Source organism: Alligator sinensis, unplaced genomic scaffold (assembly GCF_000455745.1).
Source record: "Alligator sinensis unplaced genomic scaffold, ASM45574v1 scaffold335_1, whole genome shotgun sequence".
In the NCBI taxonomy this organism is placed as follows: Eukaryota; Metazoa; Chordata; order Crocodylia; family Alligatoridae; genus Alligator; species Alligator sinensis.
The window spans coordinates 748,679-768,313 of NW_005842354.1; the positions used below are offsets into that span (position 1 = coordinate 748,679).

The window sequence follows — 19,635 nt, forward strand, 5'->3', positions numbered from 1 at the left end:
CCCCCATTCCACCATAGCAGACTTACCAGCTGGACACTGCTCTTCAAGCTGCCCAGCTGGTATTGGAAACCAGATCGGTATCGGCCAATATGCCTCCTTAAAAATCGTCTATCGGTATTGGTCCCCAAAATCTCTATCAGTGCACCCTTACCTGAAATAATTTTTTTTTCCAGTGATGTTTAGAGTGTAGTAGCACATATCAGGAATGATTGTTAGACTTCACTGTGCAGTCAAGTAGAAGACTTTCTGTTTTGGCATCAGAACGTCACCTTTCTTCCTTAGGAGACCCAATTCCTGTTTTTCTGGGTTATCTGCTACCCCTAAAATGTTCGGGGCCATCCTTCACCTCCATAGGTATAAGTTCAGCTGCAATATCAGCTCCCATTCTCTGGTTCAGGGGCATGCTATATTTATTGCCCTACAGTTAAGTTCTTCAATGTCTTCATTTATATTTCCCTCAGTCCTAGAGCCCCATGTTCCTGGCATCTTACTATAGTTCTAGCTAAAGTAATGGGGGCCTCCTTTTGAGCCTGTAGCAACATGTACTCTCTGCCATGTATGACACTGGGATAAATTCATGTCAGTTTGTGAACCCCTTTCATGTACTATGCTGAGCAACATGAGCAATCCATTGTAACTGATTCCAGACAGTTGCCCTAATCAGGAAAGGTGTTTAGTACCTTGCTGAAGGGCTCACACTGAGTAGTCGTCATGGTTGCAATCTAGGATTGTCAACATTATCTCTGAATTACCTATCATAGTGGAACAATTAATTTTTAGCGCAGGTTCAACATGGGATTCCCAGACTTAGCATATGGCATAACAGAAAACCGGCATAAGGAAGGGTCTTGCTGTGTACAGGGGAGACTGGTCACTGCCACATATACAGAGGATTATGGGAGAATGGGCAAGAGAGACTCTGTCCACCTTGATATGCTGACAAACCTCATATTTACAAGAAGAGTGATATCAGATTAGGAAGGGTGGACCTGGTTTTGTTCTTACTTAATCCTGTATTGCATGCTTTTCTTGATGCAGTGTCCCTGAAGAAGAAGCCCAGAGCTCCTCCAGTGTAGGAAGAGCTCTGGGAAAATCAGCATAAGCAACTGGGAAACTTTAGAAGCTCTCTGATATTGGCTTCGGGGGCTGTGGCACAGTGCCATGCATCCTAATGAATGGTGGTGAATTAATGAAGAAGTCTGAGTTTGAGATGGATCTGAGGAACTGGCCTCATGTATAGAAATATATGCAGCTGTCATCTTAAAGAATCAGTTACGCTATGTTTTCTTCTGTCAGCATGGCAATTGTAGTGCTTGGTCAATAATTGGGAAAATGTTCTATCCCTGAACCTGTGATGCTATTGCTAGATTACTTACAGTACCCAAGTTAGCAAACTGAAAGCTAGTTTGAGAGAATCTGTATTATGTTGCAACGTGCAGCTGAGGACCTATTTTGACATTTCCACAATGTGTTAAGTATAGTGTGCATAATCCTGCCCAGAGGCTGTGTCATCTTTTGTTATACCATATAAAAATTCCATCTGGAAGGAACAAACTCTATAAGTAATTTTTCTATGTAAGCAAACAATTTCCCTCCCCCCCCCCCCCAAATATTTTTCATCTTTGAAAAACAGCATAGTAGCAATCCAGTTCCTTTCATACCACCATGCCAGAGGTGAATGAATGTGTTTTACTTATAATGATCAATGACTGGAGCATTGTGCTATTGCTCCCTATGAATTCATGATTGTCTGATCATAGCTACTTTTTTGCCTTATAGTCAGTACTGCATCTAAATTATTCCTTTTACAGGAATACAGTGCTACTCTGTTTCTTCTTCAGGGTTTATCTCACTCTAGGACCTTTTTCTACGTGGAGAATTTTCCGTAAAAGACCTGCAAAAATTCATTTAGATACAGCCTAAATGAAAACAGAAAAAGTAGAGGAGGAGAGAAAAAAATAAAGGAGCAAACGCATGATAAGAAAGAAGAGAAACATATTAGGACAGTATTGCCCTGTGAGCAACTGATCTGGTGCTCAGGCCCAGAAATTTGGCAATGGGATGAGCAGCAGTTAATGCTACCGTCTATACCAGAAGGTTCTGCCAAGGTAGGTTAGGTAAAATGGCTGCAGCTGTGTAATATAGACGAGTATGAAACTTAACTCGAGTTGATATGACATTTTTAAGTGCCTACAGAACTGGGTTAAAAAGCTACATCTCATTTTTAGATGGAGTGGGGGGATTTCCTGAAGTGCTCAACCCATTTAAATCAATAGTTAAATCTCCCTGGAGAGTTTAACAGAACATGTTGACAGGGAAAAAGTTCCTGAATTCTGGGTGCCACTTTGTCATTCCTGTATGCCCTATCTAGTCAGAAATTGTCAGAGTTGATAGGAAGCTGACAACTTACTTGCTATTGGTAGAGCATAATTATTTATTTCTGAGGGATGAAGAGAGGTTTAACTTCAAGCTATACTGTCATCTTTAAGCAGTATGCAAACTAAGAATTGGAACTCCTGTATATGTATACAGAAAGTCATGTAATAAAAATAATTATAATATTAAATATTTGTATTAAGTAAAGACTCTTGCTAGGTTTGCTAGAAATCAGATCAGAGGTGGGTAATTATTTTGGGCTGAGGGCCGCTTACTGAGTTTTAGCAAGCCATCAAGGGTTGCATGACAGGCAACCAGGGGCAGATAAATGTTAATTTTCTAAATTTTTTAGAGGCCCTGCAGGCCAGATATAATGGCCTGGTGGGCCGTATCTGGACCACGGACTGCATTTTGCCTACCTGGTTCAGATGTTAAGCGTTTTAAATAACATGTTTGATCTAACTGTTGTACTGTAAATGAGAACTGTAAAAAGAAAACAGCAGACATTTCTATCTTGGCAAATATCACTGTAGTATAAAAGGTTTCCTAGTGGAATCCATAGAGGTATGGAGCAGTTTACCCTTCTTAGGTCTGAGAGGTTTTGTTTAAAGGATGCTTCATACTGTGTGACAGTAAATATGTTGTCAGTGTATTAGCTTTCATATACATCAGTGGAATTTCATATTGTTGCCCATATTTTTCCCAGTACCTCATTCTGGTCACAAAGAGAACACTCTTTACTCTCTAGTCTTGGTGACAGATGTGACAAAACAAAACAAAAAAGCTTTACCAAAAGAAGCAGCACGTTAGTTTGATCTGGATCTGCAGTGTCTGTATAGATTGGGCACTTAAGCATGGCTTTCTGGAGCTTTTATCTAAAGCTGATTCAGTCAACTATTAGATAAAAGCACCAAAAAAGCCCCACTAAAGCACCCAGTCTGTGCAGATGTTGGGCGAGCCAGGTTCAACTAACGCAATGCCTCTTTTGGGCACACGTATAAAAGTAAAGCGCTGTTTTGTTTTGGTTTTGTTTTGTTTTGATATCTGTAAATAGCCTAGGTGTCACAGGAGCCTTGGAGCCCTGTTTGGTATAGAACAAAACCTTTAAAACAATCCTCAAGATTATTTGTCATCTCTCCTTAGAGAAAAAGAATAGTTTCTAGGGATACAGGTTGTAGCCACGTTGGTTTGCATGCAGAAGTAATCAGAACTCTTGGGGAGGTGATATCTATTATTAATCAATCTAGTTGGTCTAATAAAAGATATCACCTCTCCAAGAGTTCTGAATATGGTTTTTATGCAAAGACTGCAGATCTTGGGTTGCATGTGTTTCTGTCAGAACCTCTCTAATGATCAGTCTGCTGACAGCGTTAAAGCCCACTCAGTCACAGCCCAGGCAGCCACAGTGGCTTCCTTTGGAAATCTTCCTGTTGGTAAATAAAATATCAGATATGAATGCTTTTTTATATCAGTCAGTCCATTTTAAATTGACTACCCAATTCAGCACTGGAGCCTGCATATTAAGGATGCATTTGTCAGTTGGTAAATGAATGCAAATATGCTGCTTTCTGAAATCTGAGTTTTGAATGTGGGCTCCAATTCATATGAAACTTATGTGGATGACTTTAATCTTGTGAGGTGGTTAATTCATTGTAAAAATAGGATAATGTTTCTAAATACGCCATAAATAGTTAAGAGCCAATGAAAGCAAAAAAGACTTCTTTACTAGGCAGTTGGTTCAATAAAATAAAAATCTTTTTGACTGCCTGTACTTAGCCTTACAGTGTATATCTACCCTACCTTCTGACTAACTGGAGACTAACATGGCTAACTACCTCTCTGCTGTTGAAAAAGTTACACGTTTACCTGTGGTTAGAGTGGATTGATTCCAATTGCCAATTTTAATCATGATTTAAAGCAACATCCTTGATTTAAATAGTCATTTAAATCTTGTTTTGCTTTTTAGAGTTATTTTCTTAAGGAAGGAATGATTTTCTTCTCGTATAACATTGTGGTGGTACAGTTTTTATTACATAATTAACCAAGAAGATCTACTATATCAGTACATGTTTCTTTAGGCAGCTTAATATACTTATTCAGATTCTTAACTTTTACATTTTACTATGTTAAATGTTAATGACGAATGAGGTGTTCCTTGTTTATCAGCTGATTAATTAATTATTTATTATTTGTGTCAAGCTGCATTTCAAGGGAAATGGGTATTCCATTAAAGTACACCAAAGTAGTTTTTTATTAGTAACACAACATTGAAGCTAGTTTCATTTATCCAAAGCAAGAAAAAGTAAGCATGCTTTGCATTTAAATTTAACAAAGTAATTAAACAAAAGATTTAATATTTGTAGCTAGGGATCTGGGCTGGTTTCTAGTTACCACATATTTCTTCAAGCTTTCAGAAGGTATAGTAGATATCACACCTCACTTTTATGCAAGGTTGGAGAAGGAAAACACGATTTCCTGCCTCTTCAATTCCCAGCTGATTTCTTAACTTTGAATAAATTAGTCACTGAACTGAAATGAAGAAAATACTCCTGCACCTAGAGGGGAGCCTACAGCTATCAAAAACAAGTTTAGTGGTTGAACAAGCTCCAGGGGCCTTTGTACACGCCACATTTTTTTGCCCTTTTTTTGTGCTGCACTGGCATGCCTGTTTGCACAAGCAGGTTTTCCAGACCCTTTAAAAGTCTTTCTGGTGCATTAAAATAAAACTCCTTGGACATAGTTTAGTTTTGACTCGCCACGAATTAGTGTCGTGTCCATGGATTCATTGCATGCAAACATGAAGGTACTCAAAGATGTGTAATGAGCCTCTTTGTTCATCAGATGGTGTTTCAACATTTTTGTAGTTCACCCATTTGAATTGCTTCTGCTTTTTTTTTTCTTTCTTGTGGCATGTGCCAGCTCTGTGCTCCCACAGCTACATGGCAAAGCATGGGTTGGGGGGGTCCTGGGCTCGGGGCTCAGTGCTGGACCATCCTCACTCTCCTCCATCTCACTCTCCTGGCTGGAGACTGGCCTTAATTCATTCGAAAACCAAGTGCATGCAAACACTGGTGCAATGTTCCAAGGCTTAATTAAATCGAAAACCTAGTGTGAGTAAACACTTATGCAGTGCTCTAAAATAAACAAGTTTAAATTTTATAAACCTATTTAATTTAATGAGGATTAAACCCTGTGGTGTGTACTGGCACTCCAGGGGCTTAATCAGTGACTTCCAATAGAGAATTGGCTTGACTTCTTTTAAAATTTCTACAGAAACATGTTGCTTGAATATTTTAATTTAAATTATAAGTTTAAACAGGTTTATTTAAAACAAACACAAAATAGTCTTCATTGTAAAGACTATTTTTTCTAAAAAAAATAGCTGTTTTGCACCTTGCCTGTGGTTGTTAGTGTAAACAATTTTTAGAAATAAAATAGAAAATATAATTGAAAATAGTGTTTTTACTTGGAGAATATACAGAAATTACCATAAATGAAAATGGCATGGAAAATGTTAATTCATTTTAGCAGAAATATATTCCATTCTATGATGAATGGAGGTCCCGATGAATAATTGAGCACTCCCTGTCCAAAATCACTGAATGTCTTTGTGTTGCCCTGTGGCTACGTAGTCCCCATCCAACCTTTATGGAGGTTATTTTGGTTTCCAGAAATGCCTTAATATATTGTCTGTATTGTGTGATTTTGAATATCTGTATTCAAATTTTTTAAATTAAACTTTTTCCTGGTGGCCTTTTTTGCTGAGTACAAATAAGAAAGTAATTATTATTAAAGGTATAGGTGTAGAAGCCACCTTATTGAATTCATATGGTTTAAAAAATATTGGGTATTTTACAAAAAAATTAGCTGTTTTTTTCCAAAATTGAATTGTTGGTAAATCCTTATATCAAGGTTTTGTAGGGTCAGCAGGTTTACTTTTTTTTTTAATCAGTCTTCTGCATGTATGAAACTCCCACCCAACAAAAAGGGAAAAAAATGTTACTCTAAGTAGTTGTAGCAATAATGTTTTAAAAGTTAATTAATATTGTAATTAGGTACATCTTTTTAAGAATGTCCATCTAGTGAGGGCTTCCTGTTTTTCAGTTATATTTCCAAGTTTAAATTTTAATTTTCAAAGTAATTTCCACTTGTGCTGTGGAAACTAAATCTTCACAGCATAATTTTGGCTTTTTTTCCCTCCTTTAATTTGTGCCAGGGTGGGGTTGATTTAAATCAAATTGATTTAAAATCACTGGTCAGGAAGCCTCAGTTTAATCATTGTTTTCTACAAAAGGTGCATTCTTGTTTGATATCCTATATTTATTTAACTTCTTGAAACTTTGCTCTTTTAGAGAAAGGTAAGGGCTTGACTGGGTGTACACAAACTTGCAAAGAGATAATAGGGCTGATGGGGGTGGGTAATCGGGTCTGTTATCTCTCATTTCCAAATGCTGCTGTTAACAAGGATGTTATCTTTGGAGACCACAAACTCTCCCTATGCCTGAAGAAGGATGTTTGTGCCCGAAAGCTTGCAAAGAACAATTTTTCCAACTATTTAGTGGGTCTAATAAAAGATATCACATCTACCCAAAGAACCTTGTCTACCTATTTTCTCTGGAGACACAAATCCACAGTTTGAGAACTAAAACCAAGCATCACAGAGATGCTTAATGAGATCTAGACTGAGCACTGTGTCCCATTGTGTTAGAGTGGTTTTCTTTAATTTTTACTAATCTATAGAGGAGCCTCTGGGAACACCATAAGATTGGGTCACTAATATAGTCTATGGCCCATTGTGACCTATTTATAGAACTTCTAAAAGATTACATGAATATATTGTCTCAAATAGTATATAATTAGAAGTTATAATCCCTATTCCATGATGATGTCTTTGAGCTTTAACATACCTTAAATTAAAACTATCTTTATATACGTTTATTTTTTGTTAAAAAAAAAAAATCTTAAAATAATTTAAAAAAACCAAAAAACCAATTAAATAGAAAAAATTGGTTTTTATCCACCCTAACTTGTGCCCCATTTTTAGTTAGAGTTTTTTAGCATTCTTTAGCCATTCAGATATTTTTCATGTTATATCTGTTTTCTCACTTTAACCCAAAAGGTTCTGATTCTTTTTCCTGAAATCAATTTGATATACAAGCGATCTGTAAAACAAAACAAAAAAAAACAAAACATGTACTACACTTTAAGCAGGTCACATTTTGGACAGAGCCTGTAATCTAAGAATTTACTGAAGTTACTGGCCATAGTTATACAGTATTAAGAAGTTTGCTTTTGGTGGATAAAGTATTGTGATTTTTTTTTTACAGGGGAAAACTTTGTATGTTTGACAAAAATAGCAGTTATTTAAATTTTGAAACTATTCCACATTAGTTAACAGAGAGTTGTGAGGAACTGAAGAGGAACCTGAAAGAGCAAGATGAATGTACTGTAACATGTAAATGGAATTCATTGTTGAAAAATGCGAGGTAATGCACATCTGAAAGAATAGTTTTAGTTGAGCTAATAAGGCTATATGTAAATGGTTTACCATTTTGGACAGAAAATGTTTGGATGTTCTGTATCATGTATAAGAATAAGATTTTCCTACTTGGTGGAAGTTTTGAATGCGTGGGAGGGAGTTAAAGATGACTTTCATTTTACAAGACTAAATCAGGATTCAGCAAATTATGCAGGCCAGATCCAGCCTGTGGGACAGAGCCATTGGACCCAGCCCACGGAGCTGACGGGCATTGGTGGCATTCCAGTGTCATAGGGCTTCGCCTGCCATAGTCAGACAGCAGGAAGGAGCAGTGGTGGTCAGGTCAGAAGCACTGGCTTGCATCAGACCCAAGGTGGGCAATTTCAACCTATTGCCATCTAAGTGGCAAAGCGATAGTCTTTTGTCAACATCATATAAACTGAGTCCTGGAAGAGACAATAGCTTTATTGTATTTATTTGAAACTAGTCTAGATCAGATGCTCAAGAATATTATTTAGGGACAATTCTGAATTTTCAGGAACGTAGACAAGATGACTACAGGTCTCTTTCCTCTTGTGTCTACTATACATTTTAATTAACCTAATGCTAAACAGAAAAAAGAGAACTGATTAAATAAATATGCTTTTGATGAGCAAAAAGGAGCTGTATATCAGAGGCATATTTGTTCTTTTATCTTCTTTCACCTATCTGGATGAGTAGAAATAGTCAAAATGTAAAAATGACAACTCATCAAACAACAAGGAATACCAACATGCAGGAGCATGAGAAGATTTACTAAGTACAGGCTTGCTTTGTAAACGTGTTTCTCTGGCAAAAAATACTAGATATTACAAACAGTAATTAGTAAATGGAACATAAACCTTCAGAAACAATGTGTCTGCTGCTAGGATAGAACTGCTGGATACATACAGAGCGAAAATTATTGGTCTCCACTGAATGTGACTGAAGGTGTATGCCTACCCAAAAAACTTTTTTTTTTTTTTTAAATAATATTTTTGGACACTGCCACGTGCACTTCAAGCTGTACTTAGTTTGGCCTTGAGCAGCAACATAACCCCCAGCCTGGACTTTAAAGATGCAACTAATACATTCTAATAGGTCCCTAACTAACTGTCTTTCTAGATGCAACATCCTAGAAGCTTTCCCTCCTTTGTTGTTGAGATCATGTGAAAAGTTAATTGTAATATGTTTTTGTTGATTCAGTTAATATTTAACATCTAGTATTTTTATGCTTTGTTTGTAAGTCAAGATTTATAAGTTAAGATCAAGAGATTGATAAGTCTAGCCATCAGGGCTAGGGACAGACATTACACACAAACCAGTTTAAGTGATCGGTAATTGGTTTAACCTGTAACAGAACAGACATTCAGTGCACATAAACCAGTTTGAAAATGGCTGAAACCAGTTTGAGATGATCATGTTTGAAGGTAGTATCAGACTTAACTGATTTGGGTCAAACCGATTTATGCAATGTCTGTCCCAAACCCCTTCCTAGTTTAACTTAAACCAGAGCCCCCCCAGCATCCCAGATGCTTTGTCGCCCTGGGTGGGGCTGTCTGCTCCAGAGCAGGGCTGGCCCTGCCCCTCTGCTCCCTGGCTAGAGCTCCAGCAGAAACTGTAGGTACTGCAGCATCTACCTGGCTTCCCCTTGTTCCAACTTTACCCCCCCCCCTCCTCCCCCCAGCAAGGATTCCTCCTTCCCCTCTCCCAGAGTATGGACCGTAGCCAGTGTGTGGTATGCTAGCTAATGCTAAGAGGTGTCTGTGTAAGGCAGACAGGACAGAGCCCACTTAGGGCTTTTTGGAGCTAATCAACAGGTCAGCTGGTAATGTCCCTCCATTCCTTCCTTGGAAAACATTGTTTGAGAAGACCTTGAACTAATGAGAGAGGCTTTTCCTTTCTTGGTGGGGTGCTAAATGCTGTGTTACTCCCTGCTGGCTCCCTCCCTAGTCAGGCATAGTGAGGGAGAGAACCCCTTCCTAATCAGAGCATCCTGCTGGGGCTGGCCATGCCCCGCCTTGCTCAGCATTGTGGAAGGGATGAAAGGGCTGCTGTAGCGCCCCTGGCTTCTAGCCTAAGCCACTGCAGGCATATGCTAGCATTTCCTCAGTCCAGAGGGAATGCTTGTACAGTTACAAACCCATTCAGCCTAGCCAGGTTAGACTAACCTGCAAAGATTGAACCAGTTCAGGCTCCGGCTTTTTGAATATCTGTCTTGAAGCCTAAGGAAAATGCAACATAAGGCAAGCGTTTAGGGTGTATCTTCTTAAAGAAGGCCTACATTGAGATACAGTTTTCTAAGAAAAGGGTATGTGGCTGTGAAGACCTGCTCTGGTGCAAGGGCCTGCTGAGTCTTTGCAAGCAGACAGGAGTCCACTTCAAGAGAACAGGTCCTGTAAAGATTTGCTTCCACAAGGCACCAAAAGCATTTTGGGGTCTAGGCCTTTTAGAGCTTGGGGAGCTACTGGTCTGGTTCCAGAGGCTTCAAAAAATTAAGAGATGCTTGCAGGCAAGAACGTGGGGTAGGGATGCACCTTACAGACCAAGAGTCGGAAACCTATGGCCCATGGGTGAGATCTGGCTTGTACACATAGGGTTTTGGTGGTGTTCAGCAGCAGGAGATTATAGGGGGCTTGACTGCAGGCGCTTTTCCCTGTGTCCCATGGAAAGAAGTACAGGGTGCACCACCTCTGGGGTTGGTCAGCACACAGGGTCCAAGGCTCTTAATGGGTCTGGATGACACAGCACCCTGAGCTGGGGTTTGAACGCCCTGATTTAGCCTATAAGGTGTATCCCTGCTCTGTGTTTTGCCTTACTTCAGACTAATGTAGCTAACTACCTCTCTGCTCCTGGGAGGAGTCTGGGTTTCAGCTGCTTGGGTCTTCTGCTGCAGACTTTAAGTTTTAAGGCAAAGGCCTCTGGATTCAGGTTGTTTAGTTCAGGTTACTGCCTGTTAGATTGTTGTACTGGTTAACTTAGGGTTACCATACGTCTGGGTTTTCCCAGACCTGTCCTCCAATCTCAGTCCGGGTGCCTTTTTAATATACGATCAAATGTCCAGGATTTTGCTCTGTTCCTGGCTCTCCCTAGCAAGGAGCTGCTTGGGGCTGGGGTTAAGGCATTTGGAGGCAGGGCACATGTACATGTGGCTGGCATGTAGCCAGGCAGGGTGTGGGAGCAGCCTGGCAGCTGGATGCAGGTAAATCTTTGGGGGGGAAAGGAGGGGTTGTGTGTGTCCGCATATGTGGTGATGGGGAGGGTGGGGGGTGAGGTCTAGGGCTGCAGCAAGCAGGGCGGCCCACAATTTTTTGGGGCCCCCTGCAAGAAATAGTTTCGGAGCCCCCTGCCACAAAGAAGTGGTGAGGGGGGCGGCGAGCAGAGGGGAGGGAACAGAGTGGGGAGGGAGTAGCAGGGAGCTGTGTGGCTGGCCTGGCAGCACTGGGACTGGGCTGGTGCCTATGCTTGCAGGAGCAGGGCTGGGGGGAGCAGGGGCCTATGTGTCAGGAGTGAGGGGTGCTGGCAGGGCTTGGGGGCCTGTGGTTTCTGAGTGAGAGGCACCGGGGGGGACTGTGGCTTGGGAGTGAGGGCAGGGGCAGAGCACTGCCATATTGTTGCCCCCCACAGTCATACCACGCAACAGGTGTCCTTTTTTTGGAACTGGAAATACGATAACCCTAGTTAACTGTCTCTCTGGAGACAGAGGAGCTTTTTTGAGGGTTCAGTACTGTTCTTATTGCCAGTTTATTCTCTTTTGGGGTTGGTGGTCTCATTTCTGCTGACTTGGTTATTGTTGTTGGAGCACCTGTCCCCTCAGGAGCAAGAGAGCACTTGACTGTTGTGCACGTTGTGTTTTCAGGCCATTCCAGAGCCAACCTCCACTCCAGGGGAATTTGGTTTGGTGAGAAAATGAGTCCATTGTTGATCCTTCTGTGAATGGTCGTTTTTCAATGGTGCTAGGTGGCTGTTCTGCCTTAACCTTGTCTCTGCTTGTACTTTAATCTGCTGACGCTTCCTGAGGAAATTATTTTTAAAAATTTAAACGATTTAGTTGAACACGTCTTAAATTATGCTATGTGTACAACATTGTTTTTTTACTAGACAGAGTTACATTAAACTCTTTGTTACTTAGCATTTTGTCTGCTCCCACTGCTTTTTCTTCACTTGAAACCTAATCCACTCTTTGTGATTTAATGTGTTCTCTGAACAACTAATTGTTATGTTACAAAGGATTATGACTTTGAGTGAGGGATAAACAAGAGTGTATGGAACTCCAAAACAAAGTTGCCTTTTTCAGGCAATGCAACTGTTCCTGAGACTAGGAAAAGGAAAATGCAAAAAAACCCAAAAAACAAAAAACAAACAACAACAAAAAAAGATCAGTAACAATTATAGATAAACAATTAATATGAATCTTCTAAGAAATTGGCTCATGAAATAAGTTAGTACTTTGTATTCCAAGAAACAAATGCAAAGGAGTTCACTCTTTCAGGGCATAGGAGTAGTGATATCCTGACACAAATCAGTAATGATCAAGCATTTTCACAGCACCAGCCTTGCCTGTAACGTTTAGGTTTAGTCTCTAAAATTTTTATGGTATTGGAACCAGGCAAAATGTACATACACGTACTTCTTCAGGGACCTGTGATTGCATTTTATCATCGCAGGTACATAAAGTTTGATGCCGTCATAACTTGTTCTTAAATAGCGATCCCTATACTGCTAATTTTCTTTTCTTTTTTTCTTTTTTTCTTTTCAGTTACAGATGATATTGCTAGTCCTTTCCACTCTGCCAGGTACAAGCAGTCTCCTGAGCAGTCTAGTTTTTCTTCAGCCAGTAACGTTTACATCCCAGATCTGCCCATCGCTGTGGCATTTGATTGTCAATCACTGTCATGTTGTCCCAATTCCATCAGAGGCATACGCCCAAAAAGAAAAACAGAATCTTACTTTGATCTTTGACCTATTTTTCTAGCTATAACAAAAAAAAAGTTTGTGAGAATTCTAGCCTGACCTGAATTTTCCCCAGCACAAAAGCTTTTGGATAATCTTTTACTAAGCATTTGAGCCTTTTGTAAGCTTTTATAGTAATTTTTCTGGCATCTTTAAAAAATCATTCTTTTAAATAGAAGCTCTTTCTCAGCATGTAGTTAGCTGTCACAACAGAAATAAGTCATCACTTTTTTTTATGGGGTACTCTCCTCACAGTTCAACTCCACCCATTCTAATTACCTCTTTGATTTTTAAGCCATCATTTTCCTTTTTAAGTGTTAGGACATCATTCATGAATTTTTTTATGCACGCACGATCACTTTCTTGAATGTATGTATGGTCACAGCTATGAACTTTTGATGGTTGTAAATGCTTAAATTTTTGTTTAAACTTTTTTGCGATTTCTTAGTTATGTGATTTTTTTTACTTGGTCTAATAAAAGGTATAATCTCTGAACCAAGAGTTTTAGAGTTTTGCATAAAAATTTGTTAGCTTTTTCTGTAGCCTTCTGCCATGGAGCAGGGGGTCCAAGAAATTAACTTGTCCATAAATGAGCTACATCAAGAATTCAAGTGTCTGATTTCAAAGGTTTAATGTAGTTTATCTAATAGTAGTCTCTGTGTGTTTGCATCCCTTCAGTGTGCAGTTGTAGAAATAGTGGACTTTGGTATTAGAAGCAAATGTTTCCTGACATGGAAAGGATTAAGTATTCTGAAATATCAATTTCCAGTTTGGAGAGATTGATTCATCTAAAAAAAGACATGATTCAGACATTAGTTGCGCATGAAATAGTAATGAGATAATTAATTTCTTATTTACATTTTATTTGGCTTTTTTTACACGGTCAACAACTTTTTGTTTGAGCATACCTCCCTAATTAATATTACTTAGTTCCTGTACTCATGCTAGACTTTTGGTTGCAGTCATAGCTAAATTGCAGAGACTGTTTTGTTTGTTTGTTTTTCATCAAAGATCAGACTTCAGCCAACTTCTAACTGGAGCTTACTCAGAGTTAGATGCTCTGTTTTCCTGTGATTGTCTCACATAGCACACAGCAAGCTGGTCTCTCAGCTCTCTCATCTTCCCATCAGCACAGATACTCATTCTTAGCTGAAATGGTATAGTTACAAAAGTATTAGCTGGATGTGAAAGTTGAACAAGCATGCTCTATCAGGGAATGGGTAATCACTTGAAACAGGTCAGAGAAACATTTTGGGATTCTTGGAATTTTCTGTAGTCAGAGTTCATTACATTCATTAAGTCATCTTAAGCTGTTAATTCCTTCACTTTTTTTTGCAGCTACATGGATATTTTTAAATTTTACCAGGCATGTTTACATATGTTGTTCAAATAAAACCTGTAAGGGTATCCCAAATAGTTTCAGTTGCACTAGACAAGCCCTTTTGCTAAATTACCATATGTATAATTAAGTAGTCATGTGGTCAAACAAAATTATATGTAATAAGAGTTAAATTACATGTATGGGTACTTTTGATGAGACAATTACCTTTTTAAAAGATTGCCATGTTTTTACTTTTTGTTCCATTTTTCATAATCAGTTTGTATTTATTTAATTTTGGGTGAATTGTCCCTGCTGGCTGAGTAATGTTTATTATAGGATCCTGGAATATTGGGGAAAAAAGTTAAAAAAAAAAAAAAAAAAAAAAAAAAAATGTTGGATTCAGCATTGCCTTTTGTTTTCTGCCTTTTGTGTTTGTTTTTTTGGCTGGTTTATGCGGTATTTAGATTTCTTCTATAAATAACACCAGAATTGAATCTAATTATTTGAAATTCACAAAAGCAAGATGTTTGTCCATATAATGATCTGTTGATATATATTTGGGTAGTCTTTGATACAAATGTTTGAAAAATAAAATGTCTGCAGAACTCTGAAATTAATATTCTGAGAAGCCACACAAATGTCTAATTCACATAAGCTTATATAGATTTCCCTTTTTTCTATTTTACATTTGCTAGTACTTTTAAGATCGCGTTGAATACACATTTATTAAAAATTACAGAACCTTACTGTCACGTAAGGATATTCTACTACTTTGCCACAAACCTCACAATGCCATTTATTATCAAGTGATCCCTCGATTTGGTGTGTTTGCTCTATACTTCTAACATGGGAAAATTTGAGTTATAGAATTCAAAAGAAAGCTAGTCCGTTGGAAATAGTTGCAACTGAAGTTGATTGACTATTTAACTGAGAAAATGAAATGGGACAGGATGTTGATTATGAGAGTGTGTGTGTGTGTGTGTATATATATGTGTGTATATATATATATGTGTATATGTGTATATATAAAAAAGTCCCTTCTGTCTGTGCTGACTTGCTTATGTTTCTACTTAGATCTTTGTTGTTGGTTTTTGCTTTTCTCTAGTCCAATTAAAGTCATAGTTAAAATTAAAAGGCATGATTGGCTGAGTGGATTTTTAGGGGAGAGAACATCTATGTTATGCTGTCCCCAGAGCGACTAATTATTAACATAAATGGTGTTTCCTTTGCCATCCTGACTGCTTTTTTTTTAAATTGTGCATTGAAATGCCAGTGTTTGTGGAGAGACAAAAATTAAAGAGCAGATTTTAAAATGTTCTCTCATGTTTCAGCTACTAAATATAACATTTTAAGAAATTGCCTTAAGATGTTGGTGTCCTGATGGCTGATATATAGCGCTGTAGTGGCTAGGCACAGAAATTATGCATAAACCAGTATAAGTGATCAGAAACCAGTTCAAATCTGTAATGCAACAGAAGTTCAGTGCATATAAATAGCATTCAGAATGGCCAAAACTGGTTAAGGTAAACCTGGATGGATGTACTATCAGACTTAAGTGATTTAAGTTAGAGCAGTTTATTGAATTTCTGTCCTAGACCCCCTCCAGATTCAAGTTAACTCACAGTCTCCCAGTATCCCAGGATGCTTTGAACCTCCCCTACAAACCCTGTCCTCACAGGGTGCTGTAGCATCCCCTGGCTTCTGGCCTCGACCACTGCATTTCTGTGGCTGCGTTTCATAAGTGCATGTCTGTCCACTTGCGTATCGGTTCAATCTACAGAGTTTAGATTAACCTGCAAAGATTGAATCGATTCAACCTCAGACTTTTTGACTGTCTGTACTTAGTTATAACTTTATATGACCAGCATTTCTGTTGAAGTGAGGCCATGTGCTTGGCTAAATTCCACTTGTACAATATAGGAAGTAAATAGATAGATATAAATATGTACATCCTGAATGTTTATTTCAATTTTCTCTCTCTGTTAAACAGGTTTGGGAAAAACAAAAAGGAAGACAAGTGCAAGAGATGCCTCGCCCACTCCTAGTACAGATGCTGAATACCCATCCAATGGTAGCAGTGCAGACCGGATTTATGACCTTAACATTCCAGCCTATGTTAAATTTGCATATGTGGCAGAGAGGGAGGATGAACTGTCCCTTGTAAAAGGGTCCCGGGTCACTGTTATGGAGAAGTGCAGTGATGGCTGGTGGAGAGGTAGCTACAATGGACAGATTGGCTGGTTTCCTTCGAACTATGTGGTGGAGGAAGTTGAAGAAGCAACAGCAGATTCCCCAAGTTTCCTAAGTTTAAGGAAAGGCGCAACCATGAGTAATGGCCAGGGCACGAAAGTACTTCATGTTGTTCAGACACTGTATCCATTCAGCTCTGTCACAGAGGAGGAGCTCAATTTTGAAAAGGGGGAAACAATGGAAGTCATTGAAAAGCCGGAAAATGACCCAGAATGGTGGAAATGTAAAAATTCTCGAGGGCAAATTGGCCTCGTTCCTAAAAACTATGTAGTAATCCTAAATGATGGTCCTACTATTAATCCTTCCCATCCACCTCAGATAAGCTACACGGGGCCATCTTCTACAGGACGGTTTGCTGGAAGAGAGTGGTATTATGGGAACGTTACCAGACACCAGGCAGAATGCGCCCTAAATGAGAGGGGAGTGGAAGGAGACTTCCTTGTTAGAGATAGTGAATCTTCGGTAAGTGATGTTCAACCCATGAATTTTGACACTGTTTGATATAACTAAACATAGTTACCACATATCACTTGTCCTTTGAAGTAACTGTCATGATAGTGAATAATTATGTTCTATTGGTTGTAGTACAATGTCTTTCATACCTAAAGAGCTTATATAGTTGCAAATATGCAGGAGTCTCTTTATCCTTTGCTGAAATGCAATCACGTTTGAATTGAAACAGCAGTTGTAAACTAGTTTGTGTTCCTATTTTGGAATCAATGGCACCAGTTCTGTACATGAGATTTTGAATTTGGGTTTGAATCTAAATCAAGGCATATCAACCTCTAACTTGTATCACTTACTGTAAGATTCTAAAATCAATTTTGTAGGAACTTAAAAGTACTGTATATCCATTAATAAGTTTGAGTTTAAAATTCCCTTAAAATTGGGTCTGTAAAAAATGAACGTGTAACCATTCTTTTCTTTATTTTCATTGATCTGAATAATGATGAATGATAAGCTTTTCGTTTTTAATTGTAGTTTTAAAATTTATTGAAACGTGCTTAATGACGTTTTAGTTTATAATAAGGTGAATTCATAAAGATTTTTTGTTTGTTGTGATTTTTACTGTGCTGCAGAGCTTCAGACAGCAGCTCAAGTAACTGCTCAAGTAACCTCCTAAATTGAGGTATGGTGATACTAAAGGAATATTATATAATTATGCCAGCACAAGTTGGCAGAATTATGCCAGACTAAACATTGGCAATTTAGGAAATTAATATTACACTGAAAAGCATTCCATGTACACTGAGGTGTAGAAATGCATGATTAAAACAGTCCATGAATCTTAACTCTGCCGTTTGATATCACATGAAGAAAAAACATTTTACAAATCTCTTAATGTGTCTTTAAAAATCGTTTGGATCTAATGTGGGATAACTATTTATTTTATTTTATTTTATTTATTTATTTATTTGCCAGATGAGCACAGTATAGATTGATGGTATTTGCAGGAGGTTGTTCTTCAGTGACTTATAGAATTGGGATGGGACAGAAAAGATGAAGTGGTCCCTCAGTATGCAGAAGTCAGGACCCAGAACCAGCACCTTAAACTGAGTTTAGAACAATATTGGAAACAATATCATTGGCCAGTATAACCCACCAAGAGCTGATACACACATGGAAGACAAGCTCCTATAATATTGTACAGGTTGCTCTTTGTTGCTTCCCATTTGCCGAAAAGTAAACACTCTGGCTGAACATACCAACTGAGCTGGCATTATAAAAGTTTATTATTTTGGGGAGTTCAAAAAGTTTGTTTTATCCAATTAAAAAGAAGATTAATTATCCTTATCTTTACAATTTAGCATTGGCTGAGAAAATAACATGTATTTGTTGTTCAAATGATACTGCAAAATGCCTTAATTGTGAGTTTATGGCTATTGATATTAGCATAGCTAAATTAAGGTATAACCCATACCAGTTAAACTGGTATAAAGGTGCCTTAATACAGTACAGGTGCCCTACATTTATGGGAATAAGCTATACCAGTATACAGCACTTTTTATACAAGTATACCTGTCTGCAGTAAAGGATTATCAATGTAACCATGCTAAAAATCAAACTAATGTTGTTATACAAAACAACATATAGAGCAGGCTTTAACATGGCTCTTTTTAAGAGCATATATGTTAAATGAGCCTGAATAACACACTGCTTTTATACATAATTTCTACTCAGTGTTTCTAATATAAGTGTATTTTTCATTTTGTCAGCAGTGTGGGGGAAATGTTCCTATATTTGTGTAAATCGTGTAGTAGTGCTGCTATAAGTGCGTGTTGGTAAAGAATGAATTTCAGTAAAATAGTAAAAACTAAATTTCACTGAACTATAGAAATGTAGAATAAGTTTGGTTCTGAATGTTTCCTTTGCAGCATATTTTTGTATTTTGTTCTTGGTATTTCTCTTTTCATGGGCCGCCATTAGTGATGGCCAAATAAAGGTTGGTTTGATTCCAGCTCCAAAAATGGAGTCAAAAGGCAAAATCAGATTCATGCAGGTTGGTTAGTTGGGATACAGTTGTGGTGGACAATCTGCAACGCGTGTACCATGAGTAGCCCAGGCAGTCTGTGTGGAACTTGGCCAATGAGGGTGGGGGTGGGCAGCATGGTGACAGATGCGGTAGGGAGCAGAAAGCAGAGCAGCGAGTAGGGCAGGTGAAGAGGAAATGGAGGGCACTGAGGGAGGATATACAGCTAACTTGTATCATTCCTGCCAGAAAGGTTGACCTCTACTGGTATTGCAAAATCTCTCGGGTCCTTCCACATAATTTTTGTTAAGGGAACGTTTCCAGGGTTGGCAGAATCAGCCTATATTTAGTTGGTCTGTTTGTTAAATTTACTGAAGCTCGTTTAAAATGCAAAAAATTACATTTAAATATTTTTTTAAAAACTATTTTCTCGTCTTTAAATAGTTATTTCCTTGGCATCGATGATTACTGCACATCTTATTGCCAGGAATGGAATGTGCTAACAAAACTTAGCTTATACCAGCGAGCAAAAGAAACCAAACTCACAATATATTGATTTGTATATTTCTGAAAGGTTTGTTATTTTATTCACAGCGAGATCAGATTGAGCAAGGACTGATTTTGTAAATCAGTAAAATTCACTGTAATTCTGGGTTTATGAAAAATAATATTGATGACAGGTTTATAATTTGAAATATCCCAAGATAGGTTTTACATATTTAATATTGCCTGACTGGAGTTAAGGCCTCTCGCTTCTAAGGCTCTTTC

The 19,635-nt window shown here is 38.3% G+C and overlaps 1 protein-coding gene across 5 annotated transcripts in view; it reads left to right on the forward strand.

Moving 5' to 3' along the window:
* NCK2 (NCK adaptor protein 2) overlaps positions 1 to 19,635 on the forward strand; it is a 125,248-nt gene that overhangs the window by 92,474 nt on the left and 13,139 nt on the right. For 4 of the 5 annotated variants that reach the window (XM_006029064.3, XM_025210521.1, XM_006029063.3 and 1 more), the window contains one exon: positions 16,138 to 16,859. In XM_006029064.3, coding sequence (XP_006029126.1) covers positions 16,138 to 16,859 — 722 coding nt within the window. Of the gene's footprint in view, positions 1 to 7,767; positions 7,863 to 16,137; positions 16,860 to 19,635 lie in introns of those variants that run through there. The other variant, XM_006029065.3, reaches the window with a different exon arrangement.